This window comes from Fusarium mangiferae (genome assembly GCF_900044065.1).
Source record: "Fusarium mangiferae strain MRC7560 genome assembly, contig: FMAN_scaffold003, whole genome shotgun sequence".
Lineage (NCBI taxonomy): Eukaryota > Fungi > Ascomycota > Sordariomycetes > Hypocreales > Nectriaceae > Fusarium > Fusarium mangiferae.
In genome coordinates this window covers 1,925,232-1,945,020 of record NW_024573923.1, presented here as the reverse complement: position 1 = coordinate 1,945,020, position 19,789 = coordinate 1,925,232, and the positions used below count along the sequence as shown (strand labels likewise).

Genomic DNA, 19,789 nt, shown 5'->3' with positions numbered 1-19,789 from the left:
TTCACACTGCCTATTGCGATTTTCCGAAATGATCTGCATACGTTCTGATGTCCATCAATCATGTCTGAGAAAAAAGTCATCAGTTACATACTAACAAAACTGACAATCCTTCCCCCAAGACTGAGGAACTCGAATAGAACCCTTCGCTGTCAAAAATTCGTGACCGCAGAAGCCAATCTGGCTTGATCGATATCACAACTGGACTTGAGAGTATTTTTGGGACAAGTTGGATTTCGTAACACAACATCCAACATTTGGTCCCCGCCAATTCACGTTGGTGTAAAGGTTCAAGAGTCTCACTTGCATCGACAGCGCTCCATTTCCGCCTTTATGACGACAATCCTTGTACAAATTATGTCCCTGTCTTCGATCGGCCCTCTCGTCTTGATCCTGGCCAACCACTTGTGGCAGACGGACTCATCATTTTCATCGGCCTCACAAGCACTATGTACATGCCCTTGAATAGAGAGAGAAACTCCTCACATCAGAGCTGGTCCATAATGGGACCTTGGGCTAACGAATCATGGGACTTGGATACCTTGGCTAGCTTGGGACTCTAGGTACTAGGTAGGTAGGTAGTAGCCTAGAGTTCGATAGGTACAGGAAGAATAAGAAAAAAGGCCGTCGCCATTAACCCTTGCCAGAAGGGGAAAAAAGAAAGGGCGCCGCACATCTCCCGCCGCCAACGCCTCAGGTGGTTTTTGGTTGTTTTAGCCAGAAAGTAGCTAGCCACGGAGGCTTTTATCCCATCCTCGAGAATGCCTTGTAAAGAAAGGACTTACTGGGTACAAGTTCTCTCCCTTCCTACTTTCGCTTCTCCCTCACCTTCAGCATCCGTTTCTCTTTCCCAGGGCTGTAAATCTGGGCAATTGCAACTCTCATTCAGCAGCGGCTGCGTTGGGACTGTGTTGCCGTCGTTCGTTCGTCGAACCTCATCTCACCTGAGACGTTGTCTCAGGTTAGCAGCTCTGTGGAGGGTTTCCTCCACCTGTGCTGACACCACACACCTCGCGCTACTGCAACGCGACGCCGCACAAATGCCCAATTCGTTCTGCAGCCACCCTCTTCTGGGCGCCGTCGTTTGCACATGTTTCGAATTGTCCATGGAATGGCCTTTGATTGGCTCGTCCCTACTACCTTCAAACATGATCAGAGCTAATCCGTGTCAACACCTTATGTGGTTTAGCCCTCATCTTGACTTATCCCTCCACTATACGGGGCACGTACTTGTCATCCTCTGCCATCCATGATCCATTCACTGGGCTACCTTGCTTATGCCAGGCGGCTGAAGGGCTGTATAGTTCTCTCGTGAGGTTATTTCAACAACAAGGCGGCGTCTTACCTGACATGGACCTTGGAGAATCACCAAGGGTTGCTATTTAAAAACATTGATGTTTGCGCTGTTACGAGTTGCAAGCGATACTGGGATGTCCTTTTAGCTTGTCGAAACAAATTGCCGATACTATAAGGTTTTATTTCGTATGAGTCGGAACTGTGCTCTGTCTGCGGTGGATTAGTTCTATGCGAGCACGGACGATGTCAACTTGAGTTTGACTACCGATGTAACGCGGATGATGCTGTTACTCTGTGAGTTACGGTGGAAAGGCAGTGCCTGCGCCCTTGCATATATAATTGTATTGTAAGTCGCGTAATTTCAAGCGCTCTCGCTCAAAAGCAGTGCTCGATCGAATGTGACTGCTTTCACCGTACCCATATGGCTCTGGTATCGTTGGCAAACGATCATATGTAGCAGGCAATACCAGCCCTTTATTCAGTCCGCCCGATCTAATCGGTGTGGCCTACATTTAGCAAGACTATCTTTTGTTAATCTTATGTTGGTCGCACCGCTTTGATGATGTCTGGTACATGAGGCTTGCGTGTAGCGTAGGATTGATGCATGATATAATACATAGCAGTCTACGTATTATGAACTACGCCGGTATATAGCATCTATTCACTTGGTGGGCAGCATATATACCTTCGAACTATAAACTTGCTGTCGTCGGTTGATTATAGGCATATTGTTTGGCTCGGACGGGGCAATAGAAAATTATATATCGACATACACTTGACCGCATGGACATAGACTTGCCGACAAGCGACAACCCAAATATGACACAAGAACCCCGTATATTTACTAATAATTTCGCATGGAATAAAACAACCTTATAGACAATAAGTAACTGCAATTATAATGCGGATAGAGCTACCCTAGATGTAGGGTAGGCAGGTTAGAACCACATTAAACGCAACAGAAGCACCTTAACAACTTAGGTACCTAGCTACCTATATATACACTGCAGCCGTAACAGTATTGGTGTTTGGTGATGTACTAATTGATTGGTAATGAATGGACAGGAATGGACATCATCCAATAATCACCTAACTCGCTATGTTAAAATTTAACAGACGTTGATACCCGTGCTCATGACATCTAAACTACAACCCGATTAGAGCATAAACTGACTAGAGTATTTGAAACGGAAATTGCATTTTATATAGTACCTACTAGGTAACTGGTTCCAAGGGGGCGTTGGCGAATCTTATATTCCATCTAACCTTAGCGGTTTATAGAGATCAGCTTGGAAAAGAAAGGTTGTATTAGATCGAATACAGATCAGCAGCCTTTGACTCGATTTCGTATAAAGTCTGAATAGTGTATAAGTATGCTTAGACTCCACGTTATATGCAGACACTTTGCAAGAGACTAATGTTCCTGTCGAGACGGAACACGATGAATAACTGAGCAGAACAAACTTATGGTGAGCCAATCAGGAGAAAGGACCTTTTTTCTATATCGAGATGCCCCACGTTGCGCCACTTCTCAGCCTCACCAAAAATTTACAAGAAACAATTCCCAGTAAAAGAGACGACTTGATATCTCTTTTAGTCACAGCAGATCCAAACTTTCAGACTCAAGCCCAAAAGGAATCAGAGTCAGAAAAAGGCTCCCCGCTGTTTGCAAATTTGTTTCTCACAAGCGACAAAATGCCCGCGCGAACGAAGAAGGAAGAGCAGCCACAGGCTGAGGATACCAACATGGAGGACGCCCCAGCCTCTGCGCAGCCTGAGGTGAATGACGAGGATGTCGAGGATGAGGAAGAAGAGGAGATTGAGCCCCAGAGAGTCCGAATCGTAAGCACAAAACCAGTGGAGACACAATGGTGATATCAACTGACACATCACTAGCTTCCTGGCTCAACAGACACTGCTGCTTCCTTTGAGTTCACTGATGAAGGTCATACACTCGGAAACGCGCTGAGATATATCATCATGAAAAAGTTTGTATTCCCTAGCATGTACTATGAAGCCCAATTAACATATGGCAGCCCCGATGTTGAGTTCTGTGCTTACTCCATCCCCCACCCCTCAGAGCCCAAGATGAATATCCGCATTCAGACCTACAGTACGTATACGCAATGCCCTCACGGGTTTGTACCTATTAACAAGTATTCAGGTGGAACTGCAGTTGACGCTCTCAAGAAGGGGTTGGTCGACATTCAAGAAGTATGCGATGTGGTCGCCGATGAGTTCTGGACCAAGAGGGAGGCCTACAACGCAGAGCAGGGGATTGACCGATGAGCCCGAAATTATGTGCTCAGGACTTAAAAGTATTTGCATTCACATGGATCATGATGGAAATAGAGGCGTTTTGAGGAATCCCTTTCAATGAGATATATACACAAGCCCTTGTTGCTAGTTGCGACCCTATGCATCCTGTCAGCCTTTTCCTCGGCAGAGCGCCATGTAGTTCGATGCTCACCTCGAGGAAGCCAGTCATAAAGCTGGATGGCAGTCGCTTGTCACCTCGGAAGTTCTCCTCCTTGAAGTAGGCCATGATGTGGTTGGTCTGCTTCCAGAAGTTCATTGTCTCCTGTGTCCACGAGGTCAGCATAAAACCCCACTGTACATCAATTCAATCCAGCTATGGAGCTCGAGCGCACCTGGTACTCGGCGTGGGACTTGAAGAGAAGAACATCCACAACAGAGAGCTTGTTCACAAAGCGTTGTCGTTCGAATTCTTGCCGCATACGGGTTCGAATGGCGGAGACGGGCATGGGCATGTTGTACATGGTTTGGACTTCGGGGGCCTATATCTGGTTGATCAGCAGCTGGTCGGTCGCAAATCCACTGGACAAGCTTCTTCGAAAGCCATATAGATGCCAGGGGTATCGTGATCCAAGAGAATGGGTCGTGGGTAACATACAGCTCGAATCCATTCTCGGTAGGAGGATAGCACTCGTCGTTTGGCATCAGACCAATTGGCCGCTGTTCAGAGCATCAGTCATGTCTTGAAAAGCAGTTTAGTACACCGAGACTCACACTGCGCCGTCTTCTTCGCAAACTGGGTCGGCGTAATGGCCATGGTGGGCAATCGATGCTCTCTTGACGTCGGAAACCAATCTGCTCTGACGTTTCTCAGATTCCCGAAACCGACGGGAGATGCACGAAAGCACCGCGGTGATGCAGTCACGTGAACAAACGCCACACACCAATGCACCGCCACGAAACCTATCTTCCACTCATAGGTCTGCTTTTCGTCAGCGGCCGGCGGAATCAAAGCATCAGGAAGTCTAAGGACATCTAATAACCTCAGATGGGCCTATTTTGCACAGATATCTTTATTTCTGAGCGCTTATCGGGGAAAGAACCAATAAGAGCCATTAAAGCTGTGTTCCAGTTCGTCGTTGCCTACGTACTCTGTGCCTATTGTGTCTAATAGGTAGGCCAATTAACAGCTGAGTACGGAGTACTACTGTACCGACCTTACCTATGGCCGACAGACCGGAAAAGGATTCGCCCATTAAGACATCTGGAATCTCGTTCATAATTTACGACTGTCATTGGAAGGTTTTGAGAGAAGGAGGAACGAGAGCTCTTATACTGTTCTCGGTACCCAAGTAATTTACCCCTCATGTCTTTCTTCGGAATTTCGCTGGCATTTCTCTTACTGGGTCGGAGAGCAGTCGGGGGTCGCCTCCACTATCAATCAGGCACTGGAGACTAAAAGTCAGTTTTAGTCTAGTAGCTAGCAACTTTCTAACGTCATTTCTCGTTGCGACAGGAACGTATCCTCAGAAAAACCAACAACAAATTCAACAGGCCAACACACAACCAAAGATGCCCGCCATCCGACACTCGTCTAAACGAAAACCGCCGCCTGATGGCTTTGAGGACATCGAGAATGACTTGCTCATATTTTCCAACAAGATGAAGGATGCCCAGAACAAGCCGCCGCCATCAGGTCCTAGGCACCAAGCGCAATGGGAAATCTTCCAGATCTCGCACCAACGCAGCCGCTACGTATATGAGCTTTACTACGAGAAGGAGGCGATCAGCAAGAAGCTGTACGATTGGTTGCTGAAAAACGGCTACGCGGACGCGATGTTGATTGCGAAGTGGAAGAAACAAGGATATGAAAAGGTCAGTGTCCCAACCGCCGTTTGTCTTGTGAGCCATGCATGCTGACCTTGCCTAGCTATGCTGTCTGCGCTGCATCCAGACAAAGGAGACAAATTTCAACAGCACATGCATCTGTCGTGTTCCGCGGGCGGAGATTAAGGGTGACGAAGACATTGAGTGCGTCAGCTGTGGTTGCAGAGGCTGCGCATCAAGCGACTAGACACGACAAGCGCGAATGCGAAGGCGATCTAGATGGAGGAAACACCTGCAAGCTCAAAGGAAGAGACGGCGTTGGGCGTATTAATAATTCATCAACGCACATCGATAACGATTCAAGGCAAAAAGCGATATACATGGACGCGATGAGGTAGAAAATCCTTTTATTGGCCGCATCATGTCTTTAACCAAAGTGTGCTGATACTCCTACCCAGTCTGAAACTTCATCTTTGCATCATCTTTTGGAAAAGCCAGCTCTTCCACGTCCAAACCGGACACTCGGCGGGACAAATGATAGTGACGACATGGCACCTGTAAGATCTGCCATTTCTGTGTCGGCCGGCTTGTGCTTTTCCTGCTTGTTTTCCTCGTTCTTCACCGCTGGTGACTTTGGTGCCTCTTTTGATTTTTCCTCCAGCTGTGATGAGACAATCTCGCCCTCCATGAGACTGGCGCGACGTCGAGAGTTCTTGATAGCCTGCGAGTTGGTCGATGATCGGCGGCGATGATGGCTGCCATCATTTAGCAGGGACCGCCTACCGTCAATACCGTCTCTGGTGACGGCGAAGAAGAAGTTCTTTGGATACATGTGCTTGTCGATGAGATGCATACGCCTCTTCTGATGTGTCATGCACTTACGCTCACATCCCTCGACAAAGCACGAGTACTGAAGTGTAAGGGGTCAGTTGCAGACTCGTAACGGTCGATGGAAAGCCAGGGTATGGGACTTGCAGTATGCTGGCCTTGTTCCCGCTTCACAATGACTAAAGGGTCGTGGTATTCTTCAATGTGGACGTTGAGCAGATGTTCGCTTGGGAAGTTCTTGTGGCATTCAAGACACCTATTAGTATGGGACTTGTTGTAATGGACCTCATATTCGTCGTAGGATCTAAAGGCCAGAGGCTCTCTGTGCGGAGGCAAGTTGCATCTCATGGCTATGGTATCCTCTTCGTCGTCGATGGCCGATTCAAGCTGAGTCACTTTTGACACTGGACGTAGGGACGGTTCCGGGTTTGCCTGTTCGGAATCGGAATCTAACTCTTCTTCGAGCTCTCGTGAGCGCTTCATCCTTTTGTTGTGAGCTTGATTGGAAAGGTAGAATTACTTGAGAGCAATGTCCAGAGGATGCAAAGCGGTGAGTACAGGGTAGCGAGTCTTTAGGGAGCTGTTCTGAATTGTCGAGACGAACTGGCAAAGTGCCTATATTCTCGCTATGCGTAGGGCAAGTCAACGTGTCAGGTACATATCTAGTTAAACATGGACGGGTTTTGTGTGATAGGACTGCCCGACGACGTTGTAATATGTCTAAAAGGTCCTGAATTGGAGGTGAGTACTAAGTATGGTGGGGTCTACCCTGTCAGGCGCTAGTTGAACCAGTTGATGAGCTGGCTGGATGATGAGGGGCAGCTTTTGCATCACGGAGTAACTACCTACCTTACCTTACCTATCACCTCAGGTAGGCCCTGACAATCTATGTACTAAGTTGGGAGCTGGTACTGGGAGCACGGGCCCTTCTTGAGTTTGTTTCTAGAAAAATATATTGAATCATCATAAATACAAGCAAACAGGGTAGACAGACTGGTTGGGTACCTACTATACGTAGTACACAGGCCAATGTTTTGCCTTGTATTGGTACCCAGCAAGTGACATTGATATTTATTGATGCCAAATGATCAATGCCTTTAACGATAAGATCTGGAGAGCTGATGTTGATATCCATGGATGCAAGTGCCTAGACTTATGAAGATACTTCGAGCTACATTATGTATTAAGATGTTAATTGGAACAACCTGCAGAATGCCCGCACTCTCGTGTCTGATAATTAATTATGCGTTTACCGTTCAAGCTTGAGGTGGGAACGTCTTTTTTGCTACTAACTACCTTACTAGGATAGGAACCTTAGTTAAGGTAAGTTCGTAAGAACTACCTAAGGTTAGTAGCCTGTATGGCTGTATAGGTATTTTCCAGGGTCCAAATGTCCCCCGACGAGTACATGCAAAAAAGGTGAGGTTAGTAGTACGGAGTAAGTATTCATCGCAAGGCAATGATCCGTGGATCCAATGGATCCGAAGTGAACCCACGGGGCAGTGAGACTCAGCACCACCACTGATTGGGCTTAAAATCCTGTGCCTTGGAACGACCGCCGCTGAGCCTGACCTGGCCTGAACCTTACCTTGAGGGGTTCCCGTCGGTTCATTCAATCTTTCATCACTTCTGAGGTGTCACAGTGATACTTTTCTCCCTTCTCTTTCAACTCACATTCACCAAAGTTACGCTTGGTTTCACAGCGCAATTAACAATAGGCCTGCGGTATAACTCGGGGTCGATTACTATCGCGCGTGTTTACTTTGCCTTATTTTTACTTTGCCGTATGCTTTTACTTTACTTTGCTTTACTTTAGCCTTCTATCTCTTCTACCTAACCCACCCCTCCCTCCATCTCTTCACCAATGTGTGTCTTCTCGGCCAACGATTCCATTTTCGCGAACCGAGTCTGGTGCCAGTGCCAGTGCCAAACCTCAATCTCAACCCGACGACCCGATCTGCGAATGAGTTATGGACCGAAAGTCTTTCCATGATCCCTTACCAGAGAAAGCATGAACGAAACGATTGTCAGTCCGATACCGACGCTCTAGAATTGTGCCGCGACACCTTTCGTCCTGCCCTTTACCTTTGCGCATCCGTGTCCGCCTGCGTCAACCTCGAGTCCACACAGTTTACGTCCCGATCCTACCGACTTTGCGATCATGGAACCCGAGACTGCGACGTCGAACGTCCAGGCCGCGAAGCCGGAGCATGCGGATCTTTCTGGTAAGGCCAGACAAACATGGCGGTAAGTTGAATATCCTCACTCACCACAAGATACGTGTGATCATACCCCGCCAAAGAAAAGAAAAGAAAAAAAAAAGAAAAGAAAAAGAAAAAGAAAAAAAATCACCAACTAACACACCAAAAACCAAAATGAAAATGAAAACACCATGATTTGATCGGCTTGCGCAAACACCACATACTGATTCCTTGCTCATCCTCAGGAGATACTCAGGAGCTGACATCTTCTAGCTCAGCAGTCAGGCTGCGAAGGCAACTGACAAAACACATGGAAAAGCTTCCAAAAGAAAACAACTCTGGCGTTGACATCTCCCAGTTCGAGGCGATGGATACAGTTCTGGATAAGTGAGGAAGATCGCATGCGGCTTGCTGCGCTTATGAAGCTAATTCACATAACCCCACAAAATAGATTCCGCCTTGCCTGTGTGCAGACCATCTATCTCGACTTCGAGTATGCTGTCGCCGAGCGTACCGACCAAATTATGTGGTTGGTGCATACTAGTATCAACAACGAATATCGAAAAGCCCTGGTTCGCCTCCGACACCTGGCGCAAAACTCGGACAAGCAAAAGACCGACAAGACAGCCAACGAAAAGCGCATTGGCGACAGGGACAAGAACAAGGGAGAGAAACAAACCACCCCAAAGCAGAAGGGTGACAAGCGCAATGTGGAGCGTCGGAAGTTTGGAGACAAGTATCTGGGCTTTCTACATGTTGCTCAGGAGTTCTACAAGGGTTATGTCCAGCGCCTCTCTGCACGATACGACATCCCCGAATTGAAGCGTATTGCTCAAGGCGTCGAGGTGGACGGATCCCCCAGTAGCGATGTCATCAGTCCCGTACCCGATTCGATCTATCCGCTGGTCATCAATTCATGCCACTTCACTCTCATCTGTCTCGGTGACCTGGCGCGTTATCAGGTTCAGTCAGGCTTGAAGAAGTCGAGCTATAAGGTCGCACTGGCCTATTACAGTCTTGCTCACGATTTGAAACCCGATTCCGGTTTCCCGTTCCACCAGATGGGCATGATAAGCCTCGAGGAAGGCAAAGATTTAGATATCCTTTACTACTTTTACCGCAGCATCGCAACAGCTGATCCTCATCCCAACGTGAAGCAGAATCTTGAGTCCAAGTTCAAGAGCTATTTCCAGCCGGATAAGAACCCGCCTAAGAAGCAAGCACGTGGACCAAGTGATGCATTCGTCACCTGGTTTACTAAGCTTCATGCTTCCTTCTATAGGGATGAGACCATGGCGGGCAGCGGTGAACTTGAGAGGGAAGTCCTTCATCGGCTTGATATGGCTTCCAAAAACCCTGACTATTCCGAGGTTCTGTTCAGGATGTCCCTGATCAACATGTCGAGCTACTTCATCGCCACTCAGAAATATACTGGTAGGTCTGCTAGTCATAAAATGCTTATTATTATTTCTAATGCAATACAGAGGCGCAAACGCAGGCAGCTTCACGTTTTTGTCACCATACTTTGCGTATCAACGCTCAATTCATTCTTGCGTTTTGCTCAACACTCACCTCTGAGCTCACCAATATTGTCGGCCGCGAGAACCCTGCTTCCGAGGACCCGGCAACAGCCAAATCATCCCCCGTGACCGAGGCGCTTCTACCTCTGCTTCGTATATACGGCATGTGGCTGGCTGCACGTCGCCAGGAAATATTCGCCGCTGGTAAAGCTCTTGGAACCGTACTGCCAGATATGATGAAGGCCATTTCAAAGGTCCTGTCATTACTGTGCAACGAAACATATACCCAGGAAAACCTGGCCTCATGCCCGTACCTTCTCGCGGAGGATGTCCAGACCCAAGGTCTGCTTCCCCTTGCCCCGGACCAGGTTCCGCAAGCTTGCCGATCCTACTTTTCTGAGAGCGGTGGCTTGAAGCCAAGACTGCCATCCCCAGAGAGACGAATCGGCACTTTCCAGGAGACCCTGGCAAGAATCTTGGACATACTGCGATGCGCCTACTTCCTGGCCGAGGACGACTTGTGCCCTCTTGCCGCCCATGTCTCTGAGAACGGCCTTGCTTTTGAGTACAAGGAGAAGTCTGCCGCGAACGAAGATACTTCCCAACCGATGTCTATTGTGAGTTCTCCTGCACGGGAATCCCAAAGCAACATCAAGACCGCCAGTCGACATCGCACCGGCTCGGACAATACGCAAACAGGGAACCGACTTGCGTCGAGGGCGGACGCGAGGAGGGCTTTTGTTGCACCTATCGAGACACAGCCTCCTCATGAGCAGTCCGTACCTGACGATGCTGATAACACTGTTATCAACATGCTTGCTCCTTTCCTGAGGCCCCCTACCCCTGAACAGGCACAATCTGGTCTCCGCTCCACTGACGAGACCTCATACGGAATGCATAGCACAACTGCGAACGAGGTCTTTGGAATGCTTCAGGCTGACGCCAGCCCTACGACAGGCTCCATGCCCTCTGGCAAGTTTGAACCTCTTCCCTGGGACTGGGTATACACCCCGACACCCCATAAGGGTAACGATGCCTCGGTCTCATACAAGGATGCTTTCGAAGCCCCCATTAGTCCCAACTTTTCTACAAGGAAAACGTCACGAACCGTCAGCGCATTTGATGACCCTTTTGCCAATTCCACCCCTCAGCTACCCACCATGCCGAGTCCCCGGGCCGCCAGTGGCATGATAGCCAGCCCTCGTGGTAGCTCAGCTGCCGAAGAGGCCCATCGCAACAACTTGCTTCAAACTTTCGGTAGCTCCGCCCCTCGTACTTCTGTGTCCAGCCAATGGGGCCATGACCACAACCGCACAGCCATCGAGACAGCACCTCAATCCTATGGTCACCATGGCTACGCTACGTCTTCCTCTTTGTCTGCGTTTTCGCACCCAAGCAGTTTGTATCAAGGCACACCTGCTAATGGGGCTGCTTTCGGCATGCCGACTGGAGTTGGCTATATGGACACGAGCCGCTACGATCGCAATCACATTCAGGATCCTGCACCATCCTCGTCGGGCCGACGTTTTCAGATGGATGAAACGACATCGAGCTATGATGCTGCCATTTTACAAGCCGCTTTTTATAGCAATAAGTAGAGGCATACGTTGATCTTATGTTATTTTCAGTACACGGCCGTGGAAATTGGAATACTCCAATCTGCTCAGTTTTTCATCCACTCTTGCGCTTTCAAAAACGTCTCGTTCCTGGTCTAGACCACTCGGGACGGAATACGATTGATTGCATAGACGACGATTTGCTACAAAGCCCTTGCACATGTCCTAGCATGGAGTACTGGTCTTTTGGAGTCGGTCAGCTTAAGATGTTGACGGCATAATGGATCAGCTTAACAGGTGCAGTATGCTGGCCTAGCTTAGCTGCTCGACGTCTTCGGACCTCGTGCGATAGCTGATGAGTTGGTTCGTCAACCGGGTTAAGCTTAGTCGGTATTCATTCCAGCCTGATGGTATAGACACCATTCGTCGGTGCAAGATCTTGGGGTTTAAAGCAAGAAGTCATTCATTTTATATTCACTCAGATAATATGCTTGCCAAATACTCGATATCGTGGAGGATACCATGCCGCTCAATGCGCTTGGGAGCCCTCAGTTTGGGGTATATTCTCCCTTTGGATGCAAACGCCGTTGTTGAAACCGTTTCCTTTTTCCCCAGCAACGCCGAACCACATTCAATGATCCAAGAAGGATGTGCAATATGAGTTGTTAATAGATTTAAGCAGCCTGGTAGGTTTGCTTGGGGAAGGGGTATCTGCACGAGAGTTAGTTGAGGTTTGTTATCATGTTACTGGGATTGGTGCCCTAGCCAAGAAGCTATGCTGTTGATAGGAAAGATAGGTAGAGGAATGAAGCAGTAAATTTTGCAACACAACTTGTCACAAACTGGTGCATTTGGGTGAACTTACGAAGGTCCAAGCTCCTGGATGCTCAAACGAGCGAGCCACTGGCCCATGTCAATGCTGGTTTCGAGGGGTTTGTTCTGGAGGATACCAGCCAAGAGACCACCAGCAAAGGCGTCACCAGCACCGTTGGTGTCGTTGATCTTCTCCTTCTCGATGGCGTGAACGGGGAACTCCTTAATATCGTCCTCACCCTGGATAGCAACCAGAGTAGGGTCGGTACCCTGAGTGACAATGGCAATTCGCTTTCTCTTGGTATTCTCCTTGGGAAGGTTGGCGAGATACTTGACAACATCCTTGGGCTCTTTGCTAGGGAGGTCGTGGGATTCGGCGTAGGCGGCGGCCTCGGTCTCGTTGCCGATGATGTAGTCCCAGTAAGGGGCGCTGGCATCGACAACCTCCTTGAAGAACTGAGGGATGAAAGGAGCAGACAGGGAGAGAACAAAAGGCTTGTTGTGCTCAGCAGCCTGCTTGGCGAGCTCCATAATGGCAGGAGGACAGACTGACATGGGTTAGCATTATCATAGTGTTTGGCGTGTGTGACCAGGCTCGTACCAGTGAAGTGGAAACCACCGACGTAGTAGACCTCAGCGTTCTCGACGAGCTTCCAGATTTCAGGCTTCTTTAAGTGATCGAGGTCGTAGTGGTTAGCAGCGCCAAGATCCGTGCACAAGCTTCGGTTGTGGCCGGTAATGATAGCACCACATCGGCCAGTCTTCTCTTTGGGGTCGACACGGTATTCAACACGGAGACCAGCGGCCTTGACAGCATCGTGAAGGATAGCAGCATACTTGTCATCGCCAGCGCCACCGAGGTAGACGACACTGTTAGGAGGGAGGATGTACTGAGCACCTCGAGCACTGTTTTGTGCCGCGCCTCCAGCAATCAGCTTGGCATCGTAGTTGTTTAGGAGGTCTTCGTAGAGAGGGATATGCTTCTCCTCAGCGAGGATGGCATCATTAGGCTTGAGGCCATACTTGTCAAGTAGAGCCTGGTCACCCTTGGCCTGGATGTCTGCATAGAACAAAAAGTGCCTGTCAGCAAATGATCGATTGCATGGGAGGGGCACGGAGAGTTATTTCTCCTGCAAATGGTGTAATTGAAGAGTAACTCACCGAGGAGAGGGTTCTCGAGGCAGAGAAGGGAGTATTCCTTGACGGCAGACATGGTGCTTGACTGTCTTGTTTGGGAAGAGAAACGGTGAGATATAGATGATGAGGATAGAAAAGTAGATGAAGCTTCGGGGGGGAAGAGTTTGAGGTGAATGGAGGGGTCAAACGTCCTGGTCTTGGTGGGGTAAAAACGTGGGGCGTGGCCCTTCGGCAACCGAAAAGGAGCGAAGCTGGAGAAGTTGCGAGTACACGTGCGGCTGCAGCTGGGAAGGACCTGGAGGGAAGGAAGTTCAAGCCGGAGAGTCGAAGAAGATGGTCTCGCCAACATTTCTATGTTGATTACGTGCCTCGAACCGCAGCTTCGAGGCGGGAAGGGTTAGATGATGGGAGAGTTTGTATATATGGTCAAAGCTACAAGTTTCTGATCGTCGGACGGCTAGGGCTCTCTGCTTAATATAAATAAATTCAATCATACGATCCAGATCTGGTTACCTCATCACAAGCCGTACGTATCATGATCTGGTGACCTAGCCAATAGCTTGCTTATTACCAAAAGAACCCCACGCGATATCATCAATTAACCTTCGTTACTCGGAGTAGTTCGTGTGAAGGCTGCATGAAGGCTGCAAAGCATTCCGATGAGCGAACTAATTGATGATAAGAAGCTGAGTATACAGTAATACATCACTTGCATAATAAAAACGCGTGGTGCGCATGATTGGACACAATCGCTGAATGGACATTATTTTAACCAAGCATGCTTCTTCTCTCATGGAAGCCTTTTTTCGGTATTCGCGGTATCTCACTTCTTCGCTCACATCTTTCACAGAAACCGGCCTTCAGATTTTTTTTGCGCCAAATGTCATAGTACTTGCCCTTGGAGCTACCAGCCATCTGCTCTCGGCAGTACCTTCAATAGATGCAAGCAAGCCAGTAAACACCATCCCAATGAGACCATGAACCCAGCCACCACTTTACTCCTTTGTCTTCTGGGTACCACGGAGAAGACCCGTCCTTCTGGCGGCAATAAGACCGGCCTTTTGACCCTGGGCGGCGTATCGGGAGATGGTAGAAGCCTTACCAATATGTTGATGGTTACCCTGTGTCCATTGTCAGCTCTTCTGTTTCATTCACATAAATTCTGAGAATACGTACACCACCGTGGGGATGGTCGACGGGGTTCATGGCAACACCACGAGTCTTGGGCCAGCTGTTGCGCTTGACGGCGAACTTGTGCTTAGCACGAGAAGCCTCTGCAAAACATGTCAGTGATCCGATGCCTCATTTCAATTTCAGGATCCCACGAGAAAACATACTGAGGAGAGGCTTGTCAGTTCGGCCACCGCCAGCGACGATACCGATCATTCCTCGAGAGCCGGAGTGGACGACCTTCTTGGCACCGGAGGGAAGCTTGATGCGGGTCTTGCCCTCATCAGGGTTGTGGCCGACAATGGTGATGTAGTTGCCGGAAGTACGGCCGAGAGTGCCACGGTCACCAATCTTCTCTTCGACGTTGGAGACGACGGTACCCTCAGGCATCTCACCGAGGGGAAGAACGTTGCCAACGGTGAGAGCAGCCTTCTTTCCGGCGTAGATGAACTGGCCAGTGTACATGCCCTCGTTGGCGATGAAGGTCTCGGTGACCTGCTTGAATCGGTAAGGGTGGCGGAAGACGACCTTGGCGAGAGGGGCACCACGACCTGCGCAGACAATAATCGTTAGTTGTCGTTCCTCCATCATTGCATTTGCACACAATTGTGCAAGTTCGTTCAAGAAATTCTCGGGGGGCTCATCGTTCGGGGAACTTGCCAGCATCGTGGACGATCTCTCGGACTACACCTCGAAGGTAGCCATGGCGCTCGGCATAGTCGAGGTTGCGGAACTTGGCAGGAGCCTTGTTCAGGCGTGTGTTGGCCGCTAACAGGCGTCAGTATCTTTATGTTTTTCGATATCGTGGACAAGGCTCGTTCGGTACTGACTGAAGATGGATCCACGACCCTTACGCTGGTTGCGAATAACTCTACCCATGGCGGCTCTTCTTCACGGTGTGAAAAGGGAAGGGTAGTCTGTGAAGCTGCGGGTTAGTATGGAAGATCGTGGGCGAGGAAGAAAGGAAGGGGAGGGGATATTTACCTGGCGATGGCCGCTTGGTGTGTTGATAGAAACGCTCGCGCTGACTACCAATTTTGTGCGTCGTTCTTTCTCAGTTTGCGGTGGATCCAATCACGTGATAGGGCTCGATCGCTCTTTCCAATTTTCAGTTCCAATTCGACTGTGGAGTCTTCCCTGTTTACGGGTACGGGCAGTAATAGAACGGGGCAGGTGTACATCAGCCCCATAAATTATCCAGTGTCTGTCATTGGATATTAGCGCGACGCGTGCTTAACCAATCGACCTTTCGCCTCTCGACATCGCTCAAACTGAGCTGAAGTCATCACCAGCGATCATCACCACGACAGCTCAATCATGACCTGGTGCATGCTTGATTCTTAGCAATATCTCGTCTGGTCAAGGGTGCTAGATTACACCACGTCGCTTTCACCACATATACTTTTTCGTCGATATCGTTGATGCCGTTCTGAACAGCCTGTTGTCAATCTTGCGTTTCCTGCCGTTTGCGTATATACCACGCGTGGGCTTTTATGTTGCGTTGCGGGATGCTAAGCGGGGCGATACACTTTGATGTTGAGGTGGTTGAAGTCGACCAAGCGGTTGATCCATGGTGAGCGACAAGGGGAGGACGGGGCGTTCAAAGTGGAATATCCCTAAGTGGATGCCCTCTGTGTTACGTCTTTGGACATCGCGACGATTTCTGCGATATGTTTCTAGTGGGACATGCTCATTCTTGGCCTGTTCTGTCTGAAAAGCCCTTCGTCTCTGAGACAGACCTTGAGTGTGGCGGGAAATTGCACTATCTAATGCTACATGGAGGTGAGAGCAGATGCCGATTCTCGATATTCGGTTTCTCATTCACGACTATGCGACTCATTCTTGAAATATGGCTCGGGCGACTCATGCTAGAAAAGTTTTTGGCAATGCGGCAGCTGGCACTGCTCAAGGAGAAAGAACATTGGGGGTTGATTGGGTGCCGAAGTTCGGCCAGGGTGCTTATTTGAAGATCATACGGCCAAACTTGGCCAAGATGACGAACAAGTGAAGACTCTCCAGTTCGTCTTGGCCCAACGCGAGGGTCAATCTACTTATGCGGAAACTGAACCGCAGAGAAAAGGGACGAGAGTTGTGTACTGGTGATATACTACCAAACACCACATTTGTTGGAATAATCTCATCATGACATTGGAACGGAGATCTTGGTCCAGATCGTGCCCCAGAAGCTCCGTATGGGGAGGGTGCAAGAGGCGGACACTGTTACGAGGGTGCAACAGCCTGGGTTGCAAAGGGCTCTCGGCTGGGGGAACAACAAAGGATGTTTTTTGCTTTGTTTCTATTGCGAGCTTGATTGTTTAGATAGTCAATTGATATTTGTCTAGCCTATCAGGACTCACCAGCCTAATCTGCGGCTCTTCGACCAGGCTAGTGTGTGCTTGTTCTGTGTCAGAGCCCAAGTTACGTCGTTCCTCCTTCTCCCCACACTCATCTCCATCTCCATGTCAACCTCACATCAACAAACCACATAAAAAATGTCGGCCGAAGACGACTCCTCCGACCTCTCTTCGCTCTCTTCGTTGTCACCTGTGCCTTCTGATATTGAGCTGGACGAACCAACCCAAGAGCCAGTCGCCAAGCCCAAAAAGGGTATCCAGAAATACTTCTCCAAGGCTACAGACAAACCAGCCAAGGAGGCTTCGCCGCCACCACGAAAACGCTCACCGTCGCCCCCTCATGAATATGTATTGGCAGATAATCCAGACATTGCAGTATGTGCTCTACTGCCGTGCCCAGCCTCCTTTCACAATGTTCTCTTTTGCCGTTCAGCGCGTGTCGCAGCTGTTGCGACGCGCTGCAGTCGCGCACTGGACTTTAAGGGTGCAGGCTAACAGCTCCAGTTCATTGTGATGTTCAGAAGCCGATTCAATGACGCATTTCCTAAATCTCTTGCCCATTTTGGCCCACAAGAACTCGAACGTGACATTGTCGAACCCATTCCTGGCGATCGAGCAGAACATTTCCTTTGCGCGTTGCTGGGGTTACTATTGAATCGCAAGCAAGATGTCAAGTATGGCAGGATTCAATGTCGCAAGAAACAATGCGCTAATTGAGAATTAGGCCTGGCCATTACGGTCGTGCTTTGGAGGATGCTGTCAGTACTCACAAGAACCAATGGGCACCGGCTTGGGAGGACAAGAGCCCTTTGTCTGGCGGCGCGACGTTCGCCTCGATGAACCCTACGAAACGAGTGCGTATTGCCAAATCAACCCTCGAGCCTGCCCCTGGTGCTAACATTGATGAAGCTTACACTCCTGCGATATCTAATTCTTTGGACTCTTTCGTCCTCCGACACCGTCAAAGGACTTATCAATCAATCATACAAGCAAAACCGCCACGAAGATGATACGAACCAGCCTAGATCGGTACAGCCTTGGGGATCAGATGGAGACAAGCGCCGCTATTTTCTGATTGAAGGACAAGACGACACTGCGTTCCGCGTTTACAGAGAGAGCAATCCTGCTGGGACCAACAGAACATGGTGGAGCGTTGCGGGTACTATCGAAGAGCTCAAGACTCTTGCTGAGAAACTCCAGGTTAAGGATGGCGGACCAAAAGCTACAAAGCTAGCTCAGAAAATGTTCTCTGCGGTGCCCCGATTCGAAGCCGGCGAAGATGTTAGTTATAAAGCCCTGGCTCTGGCACCAGGACTGGGCTCCGCCACAGCTCTCAACTCGACTACAGGACTGACACTTTATAGAAACGGAAGCGCCGTGATTACCGCCAGGCGCGCAAGGAGCAGTTCAAGAGACCGGAGCCTGGGTTTTCTCTTTATGAGGGTCGAACCCGGGGCAAAAAGATGAAGTATACATACTCCGACGATGAAGACATCTTCACTACCGACTCGACAACTCGACGATCTACCCGCAACACTGGAACTCACACACCCGTAGAGACTGGCCCTGTCACTACTGCTAGCGGCCGGCAGATCAAGGCACCAACACGGCTGAACCCCACAACTGGAAGCAGTGCGCCAGGCAGTGTACAGGGAGACACGTCCGAACTTGATAGAGAGCAATCCGTTGGCCCAACGGGACGGCCTCGCCGATCGGCAGCAGTGAACCACGGCACAACCGGCTGGGCCGAGAACAACAAGGGACCCCGGCACAACGCCTCTGATGATTCTGACGATGAGAGCGAGGCCGATTTCGGGGATGACGAGGAAGATGTTGATGAGCATGTGCCTGACGAATCAGAAGACGAAGACGACTTCGACGAAGATGAAGCTATGATGGACGATGACCTGGAAGAGAAAAACCGAAGTCTGGTTGTAAAGCTTTCAGTAACACCACCAAAGTTGCGGAACGTCCTGGGACCCAACTCACAAGCTGGAAACAAACTACCAACGCCGAGCTCTGATAAGGGAGGCGAGGAGCATCGACTGGGAGAATCGCCCCTTGTTGAGATGCAAGACGCCCCAGAAGCTACATCCAGCAAGGAAGCACAGGCTGCAGCCCAACCATCTCCCAATCTAAACATGAACTTTGCTGAACGCAGCGACGCTAGCCCAGCAGCCCTACATGCGACGTCTCTGGCTTTTAGAGGGAGCCCAGAAAAGACGCAAGCACATCCTGTTCCCCGACCTCTCGATGTCGGGGCAAATCACGAGTAGGGGTTGGTCATTTGACACTATAAATTTTTGTTGGAGTTGGGGAGCCAAGGGTTTATATGACAAAAAGTCAGCGACGCAAAAGGTGATCGATATGGCGGAATGGAAATACAGTATTAGAAGAAGCAAGGTGTTGATGGCATCGAACTTGCGTGCCCATAAACGGGGTTCTTTAGAAAGTTCAAAATGAAGCCCAACGGACAACAGTATCTTGATCCAGTGAGGGGATCGGTAAAGGATTGAGATGGGCAAGTATGCCAGCATAGCGAGGCATATAAGTTATTATACCAATGTTAAGCTATATACGAGCGTATTGCCATTTAAGTCTTTTATGAAGCCAGATGTCACTGAGAGTGATGCATTCAGGAACGTTGAAATAGGCGATGTGTGACATAGTTAATGGTCAAGGAGCAGACTCAACTCTCAGTACCAGAAGTTGGTAGTTATGAGAGGACTTTGTCATGCCACCTACCGACTAAGAAGTCCATGCTGGGGGTTTCGAAGTGGTAGAAGCCCATACTGAGTGAAAGGCTTTGATAGGCGCTCCGGGCTTACTTCTCA

At 49.4% G+C, this 19,789-nt stretch overlaps 8 protein-coding genes across 8 annotated transcripts; 4 read left to right on the top strand and 4 right to left on the bottom strand.

The window, feature by feature from the left end:
- Window positions 1-2,988: 2,988 nt before the first annotated feature.
- On the top strand, window positions 2,989-3,582 carry FMAN_04487 (putative DNA-directed RNA polymerase I/III chain AC19; the record flags this gene model as incomplete). The annotated part of the gene is made up of 3 exons (XM_041828799.1): window positions 2,989-3,135; window positions 3,190-3,406; window positions 3,458-3,582. 3 exons carry the CDS (start codon window positions 2,989-2,991, stop codon window positions 3,580-3,582), a joined length of 489 nt encoding a protein of 162 aa, XP_041679626.1.
- Window positions 3,583-3,696: 114 nt separating this feature from the next.
- On the bottom strand, window positions 3,697-4,366 carry FMAN_04488 (putative NADH2 dehydrogenase (ubiquinone); the record flags this gene model as incomplete). The annotated part of the gene is made up of 5 exons (XM_041828798.1): window positions 3,697-3,708; window positions 3,764-3,904; window positions 3,945-4,091; window positions 4,208-4,269; window positions 4,324-4,366. The coding sequence occupies 5 exons, from the start codon at window positions 4,364-4,366 to the stop codon at window positions 3,697-3,699; spliced, it is 405 nt and encodes a 134-aa protein (XP_041679625.1).
- Window positions 4,367-5,121: 755 nt separating this feature from the next.
- FMAN_04489 (putative G10 protein) lies at window positions 5,122-5,623 on the top strand (the record flags this gene model as incomplete). The annotated part of the gene is made up of 2 exons (XM_041828796.1): window positions 5,122-5,424; window positions 5,480-5,623. The coding sequence occupies 2 exons, from the start codon at window positions 5,122-5,124 to the stop codon at window positions 5,621-5,623; spliced, it is 447 nt and encodes a 148-aa protein (XP_041679624.1).
- A 231-nt stretch (window positions 5,624-5,854) lies between these two features.
- Window positions 5,855-6,552, bottom strand: FMAN_04490 (uncharacterized protein; the record flags this gene model as incomplete). The annotated part of the gene is made up of 2 exons (XM_041828795.1): window positions 5,855-6,286; window positions 6,352-6,552. The coding sequence occupies 2 exons, from the start codon at window positions 6,550-6,552 to the stop codon at window positions 5,855-5,857; spliced, it is 633 nt and encodes a 210-aa protein (XP_041679623.1).
- Window positions 6,553-8,365: 1,813 nt separating this feature from the next.
- Window positions 8,366-11,523, top strand: FMAN_04491 (uncharacterized protein; the record flags this gene model as incomplete). Its single annotated transcript, XM_041828794.1, has 4 exons — window positions 8,366-8,451; window positions 8,679-8,792; window positions 8,857-9,839; window positions 9,890-11,523. The coding sequence occupies 4 exons, from the start codon at window positions 8,366-8,368 to the stop codon at window positions 11,521-11,523; spliced, it is 2,817 nt and encodes a 938-aa protein (XP_041679622.1).
- A 632-nt stretch (window positions 11,524-12,155) lies between these two features.
- Window positions 12,156-13,507, bottom strand: FMAN_04492 (uncharacterized protein; the record flags this gene model as incomplete). The annotated part of the gene is made up of 4 exons (XM_041828793.1): window positions 12,156-12,192; window positions 12,347-12,842; window positions 12,896-13,354; window positions 13,456-13,507. The coding sequence occupies 4 exons, from the start codon at window positions 13,505-13,507 to the stop codon at window positions 12,156-12,158; spliced, it is 1,044 nt and encodes a 347-aa protein (XP_041679621.1).
- Window positions 13,508-14,426: 919 nt separating this feature from the next.
- On the bottom strand, window positions 14,427-15,480 carry FMAN_04493 (putative 60S ribosomal protein L8.e; the record flags this gene model as incomplete). The annotated part of the gene is made up of 5 exons (XM_041828792.1): window positions 14,427-14,552; window positions 14,608-14,705; window positions 14,769-15,152; window positions 15,262-15,369; window positions 15,432-15,480. 5 exons carry the CDS (start codon window positions 15,478-15,480, stop codon window positions 14,427-14,429), a joined length of 765 nt encoding a protein of 254 aa, XP_041679620.1.
- A 1,613-nt stretch (window positions 15,481-17,093) lies between these two features.
- Window positions 17,094-19,231, top strand: FMAN_04494 (uncharacterized protein; the record flags this gene model as incomplete). Its single annotated transcript, XM_041828791.1, has 5 exons — window positions 17,094-17,330; window positions 17,460-17,629; window positions 17,680-17,809; window positions 17,865-18,236; window positions 18,320-19,231. The coding sequence occupies 5 exons, from the start codon at window positions 17,094-17,096 to the stop codon at window positions 19,229-19,231; spliced, it is 1,821 nt and encodes a 606-aa protein (XP_041679619.1).
- Between the last annotated feature and the right edge of the window lie 558 nt (window positions 19,232-19,789).